The sequence below is a fragment of the Danio rerio genome, chromosome 20, assembly GCF_052040795.2.
Source record: "Danio rerio strain M-AB ecotype USA chromosome 20, GRCz13ab, whole genome shotgun sequence".
Classification (NCBI taxonomy): domain Eukaryota; kingdom Metazoa; phylum Chordata; class Actinopteri; order Cypriniformes; family Danionidae; genus Danio; species Danio rerio.
The window spans coordinates 7,084,357-7,101,802 of NC_141040.1; the positions used below are offsets into that span (position 1 = coordinate 7,084,357).

General features: G+C 33.0%; 3 protein-coding genes across 6 annotated transcripts in view; 1 reads left to right on the forward strand and 2 right to left on the reverse strand.

Annotated features, from left to right (window-relative positions):
* dsc2l (desmocollin 2 like) overlaps positions 1 to 17,446 on the reverse strand; it is a 1,349,056-nt gene that overhangs the window by 963,185 nt on the left and 368,425 nt on the right. The window lies entirely within an intron of this gene.
* tns3.2 (tensin 3, tandem duplicate 2) overlaps positions 1 to 17,446 on the forward strand; it is an 817,627-nt gene that overhangs the window by 379,293 nt on the left and 420,888 nt on the right. The window lies entirely within an intron of this gene.
* The window catches only part of adcy1a (adenylate cyclase 1a), a 122,260-nt gene that overhangs the window by 44,045 nt on the left and 60,769 nt on the right, over positions 1 to 17,446 (reverse strand). For all 3 annotated transcript variants that reach the window (XR_015517680.1, XM_087297044.1, NM_001168349.1), the window contains 4 exon segments: positions 14,524 to 14,651; positions 12,181 to 12,339; positions 8,365 to 8,506; positions 5,919 to 6,074 (listed from right to left, as the gene is read on the reverse strand). Coding sequence is in view for 2 of the 3 variants with exons in the window: in XM_087297044.1 (XP_087153170.1) it covers positions 5,919 to 6,074; positions 8,365 to 8,506; positions 12,181 to 12,339; positions 14,524 to 14,651 (585 nt within the window). In the remaining variant the exon portion in view is untranslated.

The window sequence follows — 17,446 nt, forward strand, 5'->3', positions numbered from 1 at the left end:
ATTTGTTTTGTTTTTTTCATCTTTTACCCCTTTAAGAGAAATCTTTTCTGTCTCCAGAATGTGTCCTGTAAAGTTTTAATTGAAAATACTCACCATATTAATTATTATACCTTTCACGATATGGAAATGTTCAGTTCTGAGCAAACTGTAGCTAGATTTGTTGCCTGTGCCTTTAATATTTCTCCCCACCCACCGTTCCCACATGCATGTCTGAGCCATAGAGATCTCTCACTATTGCTATGTCTCCATTTACTGCTGGGTCTCACCTCAGATAGACAGCACAGTGACAGATAAGAAGGAAGCTGATCTTTACGAGAAATACTACAGTAAGTTGTATAGTTAATTCAAGCCTTTCTGCAACGATGAGTCACACACAACTTAATTTCAAAGTTGTGTAAACGCGCACACACACACACACACACACACACACACACACACACACACACACACACACAAACAGCGCACAGGTTTAATCTTGGACTGTTTTTTGCAAAGCAAATGTGACAGGTAACATGTTAATCTCCACTGCTGTATGGATATTCAATATGTTATTGTACAAAATAAACCTGATTTATCGTCTACAAACTGGGATTGAAGCGTCCTCTTTTATAATTGTGCTGACATGCGGCTGTGCTGATAAATGCATAGCAATTTTACTGACTTTTCTTTATTACAAACATGTACTGTTTTAAAAATGTTTTAAACTTGTAAAACTCATTCTCAAGGTGCAGATGATCACAGTGTGGTAAACAGATCTTTTAATCCCAGTTGCTTTGCAAGTCCTGTCTCGTGGATGTTTATAAGTGTTACTACGGAGATATGTTATTTTCTGGCTGTCAATCAACTCGGTGGGCTGGAAAAAATTGCAGAGATTTGGATCCTATTTTAACGTCAAAATTTTTTTTAAAAAGGAGACTTATTGGGCTCTATTTTAACAATCTAGGCACAAAGTCTAAAGCGCAGTGCACAAAAGGGCATGTCCGAATCCACTTTTACTATTTTAGGGATGGAAAAATATGCTCTGCGCCTTGACACATGGTCTAACAGGGTTGAGCTTATTCTCTTAGTGAGTTATGGGTGTGTTTAAAGAATAAATTATAACTATGTAAATTATAATTATAACTGAGTTATATTCCAAACACACGTCGTACTGTATGCCCCATATGGTCCAAAACCTGACAGATGGACAAATCTAAGCTTGTTTTTAATAAAGAAAAACTAAATAGGCATATAATAAATAATACTGCTACTAATAATAACATTATGCAAAAGCAAGTTGTTGTGAAAAACAAATTTCGTAACATTTTATTCCTTTAATTCTTTTAACTCATTTGTAAAGATATTTGCGTATTGCAGTACATCCTGTGTGTATTAAGCAATGTGTAAGCGATGCGCACAACTAACTCGCTCTGCGCTGGACCTTAGACCTGCTCTCAGCTGTCTATTTTAGTTCCTGAAAATAGCAACACAACAACAATGCGCATTAACACACCTCTTTTCTAGACCGAAACATCCATGAGTCCACAAAGAGGCTCAAATGGATTTGCTATTTAAACAACTGGGCGGAAAACAGGAAAATTGCGGTTTCGCTGTTCTGAAAATAGCAACACGTCAGGACAAACACGTCTTATGCCTTTTTGCGCCGGGTGTATGATCAGGCCCGTTGTGTTTATATTACTCCAGTATGATTATGGAGACAATACACCTGCACACAGTTCTGTCCAAATGGCTTCCAAAAGTTCCAAAACTTTCATATAGTAAAAGTTGTCATTTATTACAGACAGCTGAAAACAAAATTTAAGCTCGATTATAAATGATAATTTATTAGAATTTTTCAAGTGATGTTACAGCAAGGACATTTTTCATAGTATATCCTATAACATTTATTTCTTCTGTAGAAAGTCTTTTTTTATTTTACTTTGGCTGGAATGAAAGCCGCTTCTAAATGTTTTTCAAGATCCATATAATTTGTCTTTTTAAGAATTTCATTTTTCTTCATTGCTTACAAAAAAAAATATTGTTGTCCAATGACTTCCCTAATTATCCTAAGCTTGCCTAGTTAACCTAATGAACTTAATTAAGCATTTTAATTGCACTAATTAAAATATTGCAAAATAGCTTGTCAAATATTATACACTGTTAATGTAGCAAAAAAATGAGCTATTAATACTATTATGTTTAAATATGTGTGGATTTTATTTCTTCATAAATAGCACTTGAAAATATTCATTCATTCATTCATTTTCTTGTCGGCTTAGTTCCTTTATTAATCTGGGGTCACCACAGCGGAATGAACCGCCAACTTCTCCAGCAAGTTTTTTTTACGCAGCGGATGCCCTTCCAGCCGCAACCCATCTCTGGGAAACATCCACACACACATTCACACACACACTCATACACTACGGACCATTTAGCCAACCCAATTCACCTGTACTGCATGTCTTTGGACTGTGGGGGAAACCCACGCGAAGGCAGGGAGAACATGCAAACTCCACACAGAAACGCCAACTGAGATGAGGTTTGAACCAGCGACCTTCTTGCTGTGAGGGGACAGCACTACCTACTGCGCAACTGCCTCGCCCAGCACTTTAAAATATTTTAAAAAGAATTAAATGTACATAAAATATGTACATACTAGTTTGGTGTGACATAAATTTACATAAATGACAACAAAAACTTTTTTTTCCCCCTTTTTTGTGAACTATCTATATATGATTAGGTGAAGAAAGATCAGCACACCCACATGTGCCTTTAATCTCACGAACACACGCACACACATTTCTCCAGTGCATGGTGGCAGATGGGTGTTCATAACATCTCAGCATATTTTCTCACACATGCAACGGTGATAAGAGGTTTAATTATGCACTGATACGAGTCAAAACACATGAACACATGAACACACGCACATACACAGTGACAGAAGATGAGAAGGGTAAATCTGCAGGGGTGATTAGGTCTGTGTGTGATCATCCACTCAGCTGAAGTAGTGGACTGGATTAAAACACACTGAAAGTGATTTGTGTGGGTGTGAAAGGTGATTTGAGGATCATGGATTTACAAGTATTGGAGGATTGTACACTAAGTCGCTGGAATATACAGTATCAGAGCACTACTGAATAATTATGACTGTCCATTTAATATGTACTAGTATCTAATGAACGAGTATCAAAAAAATAATCAACCTCGGCTCATTGCAAATATGTTCCCAGGGCTACACTTTTGGGAAACTGCAAATACAGGGTGGGCCATTTATATGGATACACCTTAATAGAATAGGAATGGTTGGTGATATTAACTTCCTGTTTGTGGCGCGTTAGTATATGTGAGGGGGCAAACTTTTCAAGATGGGTGGTGAATGGGTGGCCATTTTGAAGTCAGCCATCTTGGATCCAACTTTTGTTTTTTTCAATAGGTAGAGGGTCATGTGACACATCAAACTTATTGGGAATTTCACAAGAGAAACAATAGTTTGCTGGTTTTAGCGTAACTTTATTCTTTCATAAGTTATTTAGAAGTTTCTGACCACTTATAAAATCAATAGCTCTGTAGCTCGTCTTGTACTAAGAAAATGAAGTGGAGTTGACCAGGTTTGAGTAAGACAAAGAAACCATTTAAAAACAAAAAAAGCTATTTGAAATTGTTGTAAAAATATATGCCCTCCATTAGGGCTGGGCGATTTTTCAGATTTTTCCGATTAATTCGAATTTACGTTTTCAGACGATTTAATTTTGAATCAAATCGAGAAATCGCGATTTAAAAAAAAAAAAAAAAAATGTAATACATTATAATGGCACCAATGTGCTTTGGTTCACTCTGTATGAAGCAGGAAGCACACCAGAAGCGCCTCTCGGTGACGCGCCGCACAGCACCACGATTCAGGACGCAGGTCATATTTCAGCTGTGCCACAGAGCGTCATCTGATTAGTTTCATGTTAAATATCATGCGAATGTGCGCGTTTGGTGTGTGATAGTTTAAACTGTCATTTGCGCACCGTGTCGCGGCGCTTCTGGTGTGCGACCTGCTTGACTGCCTGTTAAAGCGTGAAGTCATGTAGGATTTTACTTGTTGCACGTCTGTGTGGATTGTCAAGACATTCCCTCATCAAGTCAATAAACTCGATCTCAACATGTATGAAGGACGTAAAAGCCTGCCATGTGAAAAACCACGCCGATCTTTTGGTTTGAACACGAGCAGAGGTGAGGGACTGTAGCAGTGAAAATGAAAGTACTTGCTTGTTTGAAACATTAATAAGTGCAGTTCGATGTCAGTTTTAGCATCCAGAGTATAACCAAACCAGAGAAGAAAGGAAAGCTTTTTGTTACCCCAACCCCAAAATTAAAAATAAGTAAACAAGGCGACACGATGGCTTAGTGGTTAGCACTGTTGCCTCACATCAAGAAGGTCGCTGGTTTAAGTCCTGGCGGGGCCAGTTGGCATTTCTGTGTGGAGTTTGCATGTTGTCCCCATTTTCGCGTAGGTTTCCTCCGGGTGCTCCAGTTTCCCCCACAGTCCAAAGACATGCAGTATAGGTGAATTGAATAAACTAAATTGGCAGTAGTGTGTGAGTGTGAATTAGTGTGTATGGGTGTTTTCCAGTACTGAGATGCAGCTGGAAGGGTATTTGCTGTGTAAAACATATGCTGGATAAGTTGGCAGTTCATTCCACACCTGATGAATGAAGGGACTAAGCCGAAGAAAATGAATGAATGAATAAATAAAATAATAAATAAATAAATAAATAAATAAATAAATAAATAAATAAATAAATAAATTTAATTCAAGTTTCAAAATTCAATAAAATGAACAAGACTGGGAGAACATACTGTTACTTGATTCTACTGGTTATGATCTGATTTCATCCTCTTAGTCAAGTTTTCTGGCCAATGGCATAGCACAAATCCACAACTGTATATACTCCCGTCAACAGAGATCACGGTCTAGGGATGGTAGAAATCACATTTGGAAAATTGCCATGCCTTCACTGCTGGGTGCTTTTTTGTTTGTTTTTTTCACTAACTTAGATTTCATCCCCCCCAAATTGCACATTTTTATTCCCATTCATTTTCAGATTAAAACAAACATTTTAGCTATTTTGAATTTTTAATTTACATGCCACATGGCACAAGGGTCACAGATTTTTGAACCATTTCAATGAAACTGTTGTTTTTAATCATTCTAAGTAAATTGTAATTCAGTCTAAAACCTAAAAACAGCATGTGGTAATTGCACAGTGGTTGCCAAGTGTTAGGTTAATTTTAATGCAAGAATTCAGCAGGTTGTTGGAGGACTCTTATAGGTTTGGTTGTATTTTCCTTTATAAATAATGTAAAAGCTCTTCAAAATAACAACATACTGTAAGCTAAAACTATTCTGTAATATTGTATGGCTGCTTTAAAACTAATTAAAATCACAGTACACAAGTATCAGTGTCTACTACACTCTTAAAGTAAGTGTGAAACCAAAATTTACAATGTTTATTTTGCTAGCACACATTGTTGTTTTTTTTAGGTGAACAATTAATATATACAAGAGTTTTGGTAATCTTTATTCAAAGTCTGACCATCTGCTTCTGTATTTGGAGTGGTGGTGCTTCTCTTTTGAGGTTGGTTTGACAGCTTTAGTCCCAATATACTTAACCACGCCCCTCTTACTGTTTACTATGAGGGAATGATACACTAAAAAGAAAACCCCACCCCCTACTTAATATTCTCTTGCAGTTGGAAGTACATCAATACAATACATACAGATATTTACAAAAAGTTTCTAAAATGTGGAATAAACAAAATATTTTAGGGCATAAATCACCCTTTTGGAAGTTTTTATTTTTATTTTAAAAGTGCAAGTTCAGGAATTTAGGCATTCTTATTCTGGTACCTCTGCATTAAAAACATGGACATATGGCATAATCACGCACCTTGTCATCGTCCTCACAGGTCATGACGTTGGAGAAAGGGATCTCAGCCTTGAACATCTTTCTGCAGTGCATGAGCTGCACCAGCAGGTAACAGACGGTCTTAAACTTCATCCTTTTCGCCGGCTTTATGTCTGATAGGATCAGCCCAGGAAAAATCTGAGAGAAGGAGAAAGAGAAATGTGGAATAGAGAAAGATTAAAAGAAGGTGTGAAAATGCCTGCAGTTACTGTTTTTGAAAAAAGGATTTTAAAACTTATATAAATAAAGCAGCTTTGAGTGTGGATGTGTGAATTGTTTTATTCCAGTATAATCAATCTAATCTAAAAAGTTAGCCTTTTACAGCTAAGTTAATCAAACGTGTGTATGGGACAAGGACGAGAGGTTGCTTTTTGGTGTCTGTGTCAGATTAAATCCACAAAAGTCATTGTATATGCATAAAAAGTAAAACATGTCCACTTTAATGTTTTCAAAATTAAATATCAAAATATGGGTGAAAATGTTCCATCATTAATCTGTGTAACAGATTTATTATTGAAGGCATTAAACATTTTTTTTATTTATTCTCAATTTTATTCTCACCTGTACTTATTAAAACATAAAAATTATAGTGCAATACTAAATTATACTGTATTTTGTTTATGCATAAAAGACAACAAATTAATTTTGCTGCTGATTATAAGCAATTAATGGTACAATATTGTGATTTACACACAGTTCATTAAGTTTTTTTTTATTTTATATATATTTTACGTTTTCAGGTTAGTGGTTTAAAATTAAATTTGCTTAATAAGCCAGATCAGCCTCAAAAATAATTTATTTACAAAATATTATTGGTAAATACACAAATCCGATTCGTAAATTCAAAACATGAATTGGGTTTGTATATTTACGAATTGTGTTTTCAATTTATGAATTGGATTGTATATTTACAAATTGTGTTTTGAACTTACAAATTGGATTAATATATTTACACATTTCAAGTTTAAAACACAATTCAGAAATACACAAATACAATTTATAAATTCAAAACACAATTCATAAATATACAAATCCAATTGATAAATTTAAAACACAGCTCATAAATATGCAAATCCAATTTGTAAATTCAAAACACAATTTGTAAAGATGCAAATGCAATTAATAAATTCAAAACACAGTAATAAATATGCAAATGCAATTCGTAAATTCAAAACACAATTTGTAAAGATGCTAATGCAATTAATAAATTCGAAACAATTCATAAATATGCAAATCCAATTAATAAATTCAAAATATGATTCATAAAATATGCAAATGCCATTAATAAATTCAAAACACAATTCATAAATATGAAATCCAATTTGTAAATTCAAAACACAGTTCATAAATATGCAAATGCAAATCGTAAATTTAAAACCCAAATCATAAATATGCAAATGCAAGTCGTAAATTCAAAACACATTTATATATGCAAATCTGATTCGTAAATGTAAAATACAATTAATTAATATGCAAATCCAACTCATAATTCAAAACACAATTCATAAATAGGCAAATCCAATTCATAAATACGCAGCAAACTATTTGTAAATGCAAAAACCTAATTCATAAATCTACGCATTCAATTAGTTTGGGGAAACATTTATGATTTTTACTTGTGAATTACCAAATTGTGTTTTCAATTTAAGAAATGGTTTGTCTAAATGTAAATTGTGCTGTGTGTGTATGTTGTTTTATTTTTGCAAATGTATTATTTTTGAGACAGTTCTGGCTCCATTCTTAATCAGGTTGATTTTTGTATCACAAAGTCGCTAAATGTGTAAATGCAGAAAACAAGATTTAAAATCCTGTCCTAAAATCCACTTTCTCCATTTTCAAGCCAAAGTTACACCCTTAATTATATTATAACTAAAACACATCCTTCCAAAAGTGTGAACCTTTGCAGTTGAAGTCAGAATTATTAGCCCCTATTTGTTTTTTTCCCCAATTTCTGTTTAACTGAGAGAATTTTTTAACTTATTTCTAAACATAATAGTTTTAATAACTCATTTCTAATAACTGATTTATTTTATCTTTGTCATGATGACAGAAAATAATATTTTACTAGATATTTTTTGAAACACGTCTAAGCAGCTTAAAGTGACATTTAAAGATTTAACTAGGTTAATTAGGTTAACTAGGCAGGTTAGGGGAATTAGGCAAGTTATTGTATAACAATGGTTTGTTCTGTAGACTAAAAGGGCTAATAATTTTGACCTTAAAATGGTGTTTAGAAAATTAAAAACTGCTTTTATTCTAGCCAAAATAAAACAAATAAGACATTATCAGACATAGTGAAAATGTCCTCGCTCTGTTAAACATCATTTGGGAAATATTTAATAAAGAAAAAAAAGTTCAATGGGGGCCTGATAATTCTGACTTCAATTGTACATGTCCACATATCCCAGACGTGATGATGTGTTTGTACCTTGCGTCTGTGTGAGGGCACGATGAAGAAGGTCTCGATGGCATGTTTGCTGAGGAAAGCATGTCTCTCATGACCAAATCCTGGCTCCACCTCATAATCTCCATTCAGACATTCCAGCGTCGCCCTTGTGATGTGCACCTTCCTGTGGACGGGGCAAATAATAACATGCTCACCCTTCTGCTCATCCCCTCTTTGCTAAACGAAAGCAAAGTTATACTGTGCAAACGTCTCAGGCCATTATCACCGCCACTAACATCAACAAAGAGGCTTTAGTTATGTTATTTCTATCTTTTGCTGTAGTGTTTATCAGGTTTCTACGCTTCTAAGCTGCATTTAAACCAAATATTGATTTAATTTAGTATATAGAAGTTAAATGAGAAATATAATTTATTTATGACTCTTCACTTGAGATATATCCAGCTGCAGGCCCGCAGAACCACACACGTTTTAGACACACACAATCTAGGACACACAATCTAGGCAAACCATATATGGTTACGACGGATGTTAATGTTATTAACGTCTTTTTGAACATCATCATCGATATATTTTGATATATATGATTAACAAATATTGTACACAATAAACAATAGTGTTTACTTTACTTTATTTCACAAATATTGCGATTGAGACGGCCGAATGGGGAGCGTTGTTTCCGATCGCCGTTCAATATAATAGACTGAATAGTTTTTAATGTCATTATAGCTGATCAGTCATTATTATCTGACAATAATATGGCAGATACTCGTTTGCTGGCCTTGCTGAACGATCTAATTGGACAGGTTTAACTTATATAATGGATTAATTTATGATGAAGGAAATAATAGCAAGTTAATATAGACAATAATACAGTATATGTAATAAAAATCTTTTTAATTGTAACAAATATAGAACACTATATTAATATTTTACTAATGCTATTTAATAGTGTTTATAAGCTTAATTTTCTAATAACCTTTTAATTAGTGATTTCCCACATTTAATACTGTAGTAATTTATAGTAAGCAATAAATTGTTTTTAAACCAAAATTTAGCTATATAAAAAAATCATAAGTAAATATATATATATATATATATATATATATATATATATATATATATATATATATACATATATATATATATATATATATATATATATATATATATATATATATATATATATATATATATATATATATATATATATACATATATATATATATATATATATATATATATATATATATATATATATATATATATATATATATACATATATATATATATATATATATATATATATATATATATATATATATATATATATATACATATATATATATATATATATATATATATACATATATATACATATATATATACATATATATATATATATATATATATATATATATATATATATATATATATATATATATATATATATATATATATATATATGAACAAATACATACTTATGATTTTTTGTATTATTAATAGTTAATTTTTTCCTATATATATATATTTGTTTAGTAAAAATATTTAATAAAAAGCAGTTTAGTAAAAGATTGTAGTTCATATATAAACTTATAATTATAATCAGTTAAGATAATCAGTTTATAACTATATATATATTTTTTATATGATTAACTATAGTAGGATAATTTATTTTAAAGTGACACATTATTGTTTGCTTTTTATATTTTACAACAAAGTGATTTAAACCAAGTATGATAATATTAAGAGCTTGAATTAGTTTATTACACTTAATCCAACAATTAGACGGTCTATTATGTTTTCTTTGTGTATATAGACACATGAATAAAGTCATAAGTGTCTTTAACCAATTATTTTTATTTACATAATTTGAGTTCAGAAACAGCAGAGATGTTAAAATGATCGTTACAATATAATAATAATAATGACTGAAATGGGAAACCATATCTGTGAAATTCAATAGGTGGTGATAATGCTAAAGAGTTAGTTACCATATATGGTTTGCCTAAATCGTGTGTCCTAGATTGTGTGTGCCTAAAATGTGTGTGGTTCTGCGGGCCTGCAGCTGGATATTATTGCTTTACTTTACAACATTTTCTTTTTTCACAAATGGCTAGTGTTTCATACAGTATTATAGCTTTATAGGTAGGGTTTTGGTGATAGATCTTGCCAAAGATCTTCTATTTAAGAGAGTGTGTGTGTGTGTGAGTGTGTGTGAGTGTGTGTGAGTGTGTGTGTGTGTGTGTGTGTGTGTGTGTGTGTGTGTGTGTGTGTGTGTGTTTCTTCTTGTGTTTCTAGGCGGACTAAATGACTGAAATTAAATTCCTGTGTTTAGGGATAGGGATGTCAAACACTTTGTACAAACAAAAATCTCACTCACTAAAAAAAACATTCAAAAATAATTCCTTGGATTTACAAAAAAAAAAAAAAAAATAGTTAAGGGCTTGCAACCAATTTATCTGATTTGAATTTAAACAAACAAATTATGTTAAACAATACTAAATGTAATTTGTTTGTTTAAATTCAACACAAATAAATTGTTTGCAACAATTTTGCAGACAGCATTTTTTCAGTGCTGGATTAATACGGTTATAGCAAATATGTGACTCTGAACCACAAAAGTTGGCATAAAGGTCAATTTGTCTGAAATGTAGATTTATAGATCATCTGAAAGTGAGAGACAGTAAAAAAAAAAAGCTTTTCAGTAATGTGTAATTCGTTATAATGGACAATATTTAAAATCTGGAATCTGTGGATTTAATAAAATAATATTTAAAAAAAAAACTAATATTGTGAAAATCTACACTGAAGCTGTTCAACTGGTGACGCAGTAGGTAATGCTGTCACTTCACAGCAAGAAGGTCGCATGCTATCTTTATCAAATTTAAACTCATGAAATGCTTGGCTTTCAAGTCATATTTTCTCTAGGACATTACATTAATGTTTTCCAGTGTTTCTATATGGAAAACTAATATTAAACACAATTTTTTTTTCCTCAGGACTTCACAATGTATAACTTTTATATTTTTTTAAAATGTAACTTCTCCTTTTACCACAGTAAAGCTCAAAGTGTCTTCTTTCCAATAATACATAATTTGTGTTTGTAGCTTACTGGAGTCAGGAGCTGTTACTATTTACAGTTAGGTAGGTGTAAATCCCCAAAATTGAGTGCTGGCTAACAGGTTAAGCTGGGTCAGTTGGCGTTTCTGTGTGGAGTTTGCGTAATCTCCCTGCGTTTGCGTGGGTTTCCTCTGCGTGCTTCGGTTTCCCCCACAGTCCAAAGACATGCGGTACAGGTGAATTGGGTAAGCTAAAGGGTCTGTCGTGTATGAGTGTGAATGGGTGTGTGGATGTTTTCAAGAGATGGGTTGCGGCTGGAAGGGCATCCGTTGCGTAAAAACTTGCTGGATAAGTTGGCGGTTCATTCCGCCGTGGCGACCACAGATTAATAAAGGAGCTAAGCTGAAAAGAAAATGAAAGAATGTATGAAGTTGTTCAACTGAAGTGCTCAGTAACGAGTATTACAAATCAAAAAATAATTAGCATATATTTGTGCTAGAACTTTTTTGAGAAGAGAAAATATCTTCATTGAAAATGATCATTACTTAATATTCTAAAGATGTTTCATGCAGAAAAGGTGATCATTTTGACTCATAATGTATTTTTAGTTATTCCTACAAAAATTGTTCTGTGGTCCTAAGTCACATCATTTTTTGAAATGGAAATTGATATTTCCTAATAACACACACACACAGAATATATATTTTTAGTGCCTAAAGACTTTTTCAGTGGTCTCTATGCAAGTTTATAAGGAATTGCATTAATGTTGAGACTGACCCGGGCAGTCCTCCTGCCTCCATCATGTTGGCCAGTGTAACATCATTGGACCAGACGTCGTACTGCCATTTGCGGAGCCCCAGAACACCACACAGCACACGGCCTGTGTGCAAACCAACACGCATGTTCAAGTCCACCTCAGTCGCCTCTGCCACAGACCTGTTCATACACACACACATATATAAAAAAGATTTACTGTATGGTTGTGGCTGCTCTATTTTGACAAGCATAACTACATTCTGCACTCCCATTACTACTAAAAAGTTATACCTTTCAAAAGAAGGTGTGAAAGGCAAACAATGTTTAATTTGCTATGAAACAACTTTTCAAATTAAAACAATGTTTTTTAAATTTAAAGAAATTAAAGTAGCATTTGTGTTTGGCTCCAGTGAATGGAAAGTAGCAAGGATGAAACATGCAATTACAGATCTCTTTAAAAAGTCTCAATGAAACAAAACATATAATAATTAGTTTTTATTTTCTCTGTCCATCAGTTGTTCATTGGACAGAATCAGATTAAGCTGACGTTAATTGAAAAAAATGATAGGTTTAAATGTTTCAAGGATCATTTCATGTCTAGAAGTGTTTCATTTATGACTATAGAATTGTTTCATTTATGAGCCAGGACCACAAAAGCAGTTATAAGTTTAATTTTTTTGAAACAGAGATTTATACATGATAAAAAAATAAAGATTAATAAATGAGCTTTCTACTGATGTGTGGTTTGTTAGAATATCTATCTGAGATACAACTATAATATCTGAAATCTGAGAGTTAAAAAATTACAATTTTGAGAAAATCACTTTTAAAGTGCTTAGAAGAGCACATTTCTAATCAATCAATTATTTATTTATTATATATTTTGATGGGTTTAGATAGATTTACAGCAGAATATTGACAAGAAATCTTCATAGAACAAAGTTCAAATTTATTTGTATAGTGAACCTTATACAGTGAACATCACACAGTAAACATTTATCATTTTTTACACATACCATTTTAATTAGGTAACTTTCTTTCTATGTTGTTCTACAGTCCAAAAGAAAAATATGCATGATTTTTTTCCTCTACAGTATATAACAGACTTCAATTGTGCTCAGTCTTTTGAACTTCCAAATTACGGTTTCAATGCAGCTTCAAGGGGCTCTACACAATCCCAGTCGAGGAAAAAGAGTCTACCGAAATGATCGGTCATTTTGGTCAAATGATTGCCCCCCCTCAAAAACACCTTTCCAGAGCCACTTTAAGCCAGACAAGCTTTTGTGGTTAAAAAGAATATGGCTGATAGCCATTTCGTTTTCTTCACTTTCTTTCTTTCTTATTCATAGACTCTAACTCTTATTCATTGACTGGAAGCATTGCAAATTTACTGAAAAACTGCAATTTTTGGAAGTTCAAACCACTGAGCACTGTAAAATCCACAAAATAGAGAAAACTCCAGCATTTTTTCCATAAAACCTTTATTTGTTTTGACTTAATAAAGGAAGAAATTAACTTCTTTTTTTAAGAGAAGGTGAGGTTTTATTTTCATTATTATTACATTTATTAATTAATTTATTTATTCATACATTATTTATTTATTTATTTATTTATTTATTTTACCATCATTTTCTACCATCATTTCTTCCACCAGAAAAATATGACATTTTGATTATTGTTTAATTTGTCAAAACAAATTTAATTAAACAAAATGTATAAATCAAATCACAACAACATCTGCAAACATTTATAATGGATAAAATCACCACACCAAATGACCAAAAACATTTCAAGCAGCACCAGAAGACCTCTAGAAAACTCATCTAAATTCAATGGTAAAAAAGAGAGTGGGAACCCTGAACGCTATACATTTCCATCTCGAAAAATAGAGTCAGGCTTTCTTTCTATTTTTTTTTTTTTTTTTTTTTGCTTCCTTTTCGAAAGCTCCTTATTCTCTCCTCATCCCTCACTATAATGCCGGATCTGATGATTGAAGAGAGAGAATAAGAGAGAGAGAGAGAGTGAGAGAAAGATGAGGCTTTGACAGGAGGAATTTCTTCTCTGTTTGCTACCAGCACAAAGCAGGAGATCTACACTAATGTGAGACAGCGAGTGCGTGTGTGTGCATGTGTGTGCATGTGTGAGTGTGTGTGAATATTCTAGCACCTGTGTGAGGTGATAAGAGACTGCAGCAGTGAAAGCCGCCTCAGAATTCAGAGCAGAGAAAGGAATATAGTGCAGCGGGTTTCTCTTTCTCTCTCACATACACACACACAGACACACACACACAAATAAAATCACTAGAGCTTTGAAATATACAGTGTGTGAGAAGATGCTAGTTGTTGAGACGGAATGGGATCTCACGTGATGGTGTCGATCATGTCCAGACCCATCTCTACACAGCAGTGTGCGTGGTCTGCTTTGGGTTGAGTCAGGCCAGACACACAGTAATAACAGTCGCCCAAGATCTTGATCCTCCGGCAGTGGTTTTCCTGACAATCAAACACACAAACAACATGATGGGAGACTTTCCAGAGAAACCGCTGGGACAGACTGAAGCAGGACAATAAACATGGCAAATATGTGACCATGGACTGCAAAACACAACATAGGCTCATTATGAAAACGTAGCCCTGTATACATTTCTGGAGATCGCAAATTATGTAGCCAGAAGTACGTATGGTTGCATTTTGTCTTTAAAATGAACGCTAAAGGGTGGTATGAGGGCGTTCCTTTTCGTGCTTACCAGCTGACCACTTACCTCTGTGTGGATGGCTTTTCCAATGTTACCAGTTTGTCCAGTTTGCTCGCCATGTACGTCTGAGAATTTGAGACGCATAGTTGACCGTGACGATAGGGTTCGAGTCAGATTAAGAATGGTTCCAGAAAGAAGGTAGGACAAAAGCCAAAAAAAAAAATAAACAAGAAAACAACAGGGTGAGAATGTGGTAAAATCTGAAAACGTGGTAAAAATCAGGACAGGGCTTTTCTTTTTCTGGATTACTTTTGAAAACACTGTCGGTTAGGTTTATGGAAGTGAGTGGATTCTGGTTAATCTGTGCTTTTTAAAACACCATGGCTTGTGTTTACAGAAGGGGATTGGTGGGCGGCTCGGTCGGTCAGTCAGTCGACAGCGGCCTCTAGTGGATTTACATGAGAACAGCAGATGCAAATGGCACTCGTGAAAGAAATTTGAGATCTGAAAAAGAGTACACAGCCACCTCTGGTGCATTTGCGAAAACAAAAACTGCAAAAAATGTACCTCCTGGGACATATTTAGCACTCTCCAGAAATGTATATAGAGGTAGATAATCAGAATGAGCCTGGATTGGCAAAAAAGTTGGTAACCTGAAACCTAAATACATAAATAACCAATCTATTTAAGTATAGCTTTTTGAGATAAGGGGGGTCACACACGCGCCATGTAGCACCACACAGTGACATGAATTTCAGAATTCTAAACATAGGTTTCTATCAGTTTCCACACACACAGTGGCGCCGCAAGTCAGGGGCTGTTCGGGGCGCCTAGCCACGACTCAGGACACTGTTCATATGTCTGCCGCACTACAGAGCGCCATCTGAGTAGTTTAATTTTAAATATCATGCGAATGTGCACATCTGGTGTGCGATACTATCAATCTATCTACCAGCTTTGAAAAAAACTTAAGATATTAAACTTTCTGCATGTTTAAAGATTATAATTGAAATAATGCATTAATTTGTTTCGAAGCGATTGTAAAGTCTTTTATAATGTTACAAAAGAGAATAAATGTGTCATTTTAATGCTTCTGTTTATCAAATAGTCAGTTTCCAAAAATTTGAAATTGTAAAAAAAAAAAAATGCAGGGTTCCACATAATTCATTCATGTTGTCCCAACACAAATTGATTAAGTTAACGTAACACTTTTAACAAGTTTATGTGGATTTAACATGAAAAATAAGTTGTCCCAATAAAATCTTAAGAAATGTGTTGTTTCAGCTCATTTTAAATCAGTGGTTTAAACGAGCAAAAAATAAAATAAAATAAATAAATAAACAAAATAGATAAATAAATGTAAGTTGAAGTCAGAATTATTAGCCCCCCCTTTGGATTTTTTTTTTATTTTTTAAATATTTCCCAAATTATGTTTAACAGAGAAAATAAATTTTCACAGTATGTCTGATATTTTTTTTTTTACTGGAGAAAGTCTTATTTGTTTTATTTCAGCTAGAATAAAAGGAGTTTTAAATTTTTTAAACTCATTTAAGGTCAATATTATTAGCCCCTTAAATATATATTTTTCCGATAGTCTACAGAGCACATTAGCATTAGCATTACACATTACCTTGCCTAATTACCCTAACCTGCCTAGTTAACTAAATTAACCTAGTTAAGCCTTTAAATGTCCCTTTAAGCTGTATAGAAGTGTCTTGAAAAATATCTAGTAAAATAATATTTACTGTCATCATGACAAAGATAAAATAAAATCAATTAATAAAAAATAGTTATTAAAACTATTATGTTTAGAAATGTGTTAAAAAACTCTTCTCTCCGTTAAACAGAAATTGGGCAAAAAATAATTCAGGAGGGCTAATAATTCTGACTTCAACTGTGTATATATATATATATATATATATATATATATATATATATATATATATATATATATATATATATATATATATATATATATATATATATATATACACACACACACACACACACACACACACACACAAAATAATCAAATGTAAAAAACAACATTAAGAAATAAATTATTTTGCCACAAATAAACAAACAAAAGAAAGATTTGAGCAGGACCATGTGGCACTATAGACTGGACTAGCCTATTGATGCAGAATTTTCAATTTGCACTGCAAAAATAAATGACGTTTGAAAATATATTAAAATATATAGCAGTTATTCTAAACTGATATTACTATTTTACTGTTATTTTGATGAAGGCAAGTGCAACCTAAATGAGCACACACGTCTTCAAAAACTGAAAAAAATAACATTCTACCCACCCCATGCTTTTACAGTTTTTCTCAATTACTTTGGTACATTTCTCAGATTAGATTTCAAATTGTCCTGTTCAATCTTCACATCATGGTGTTACTTCAAATAAGGCAGTTTCTCATTCCTTTGAACAAGTCGCAAAAGCTTTTGTACATCCATGCTCTGATCTTTCCTACATTAGCAGTTGATTATGTCATGTTGATCAAAATGTATTGTTTTGGTGTCTGTCGAATAGTCTCACCCCCGCAATATTTAATCCTTTGTTCATGGATACGTTTTTACATGCAA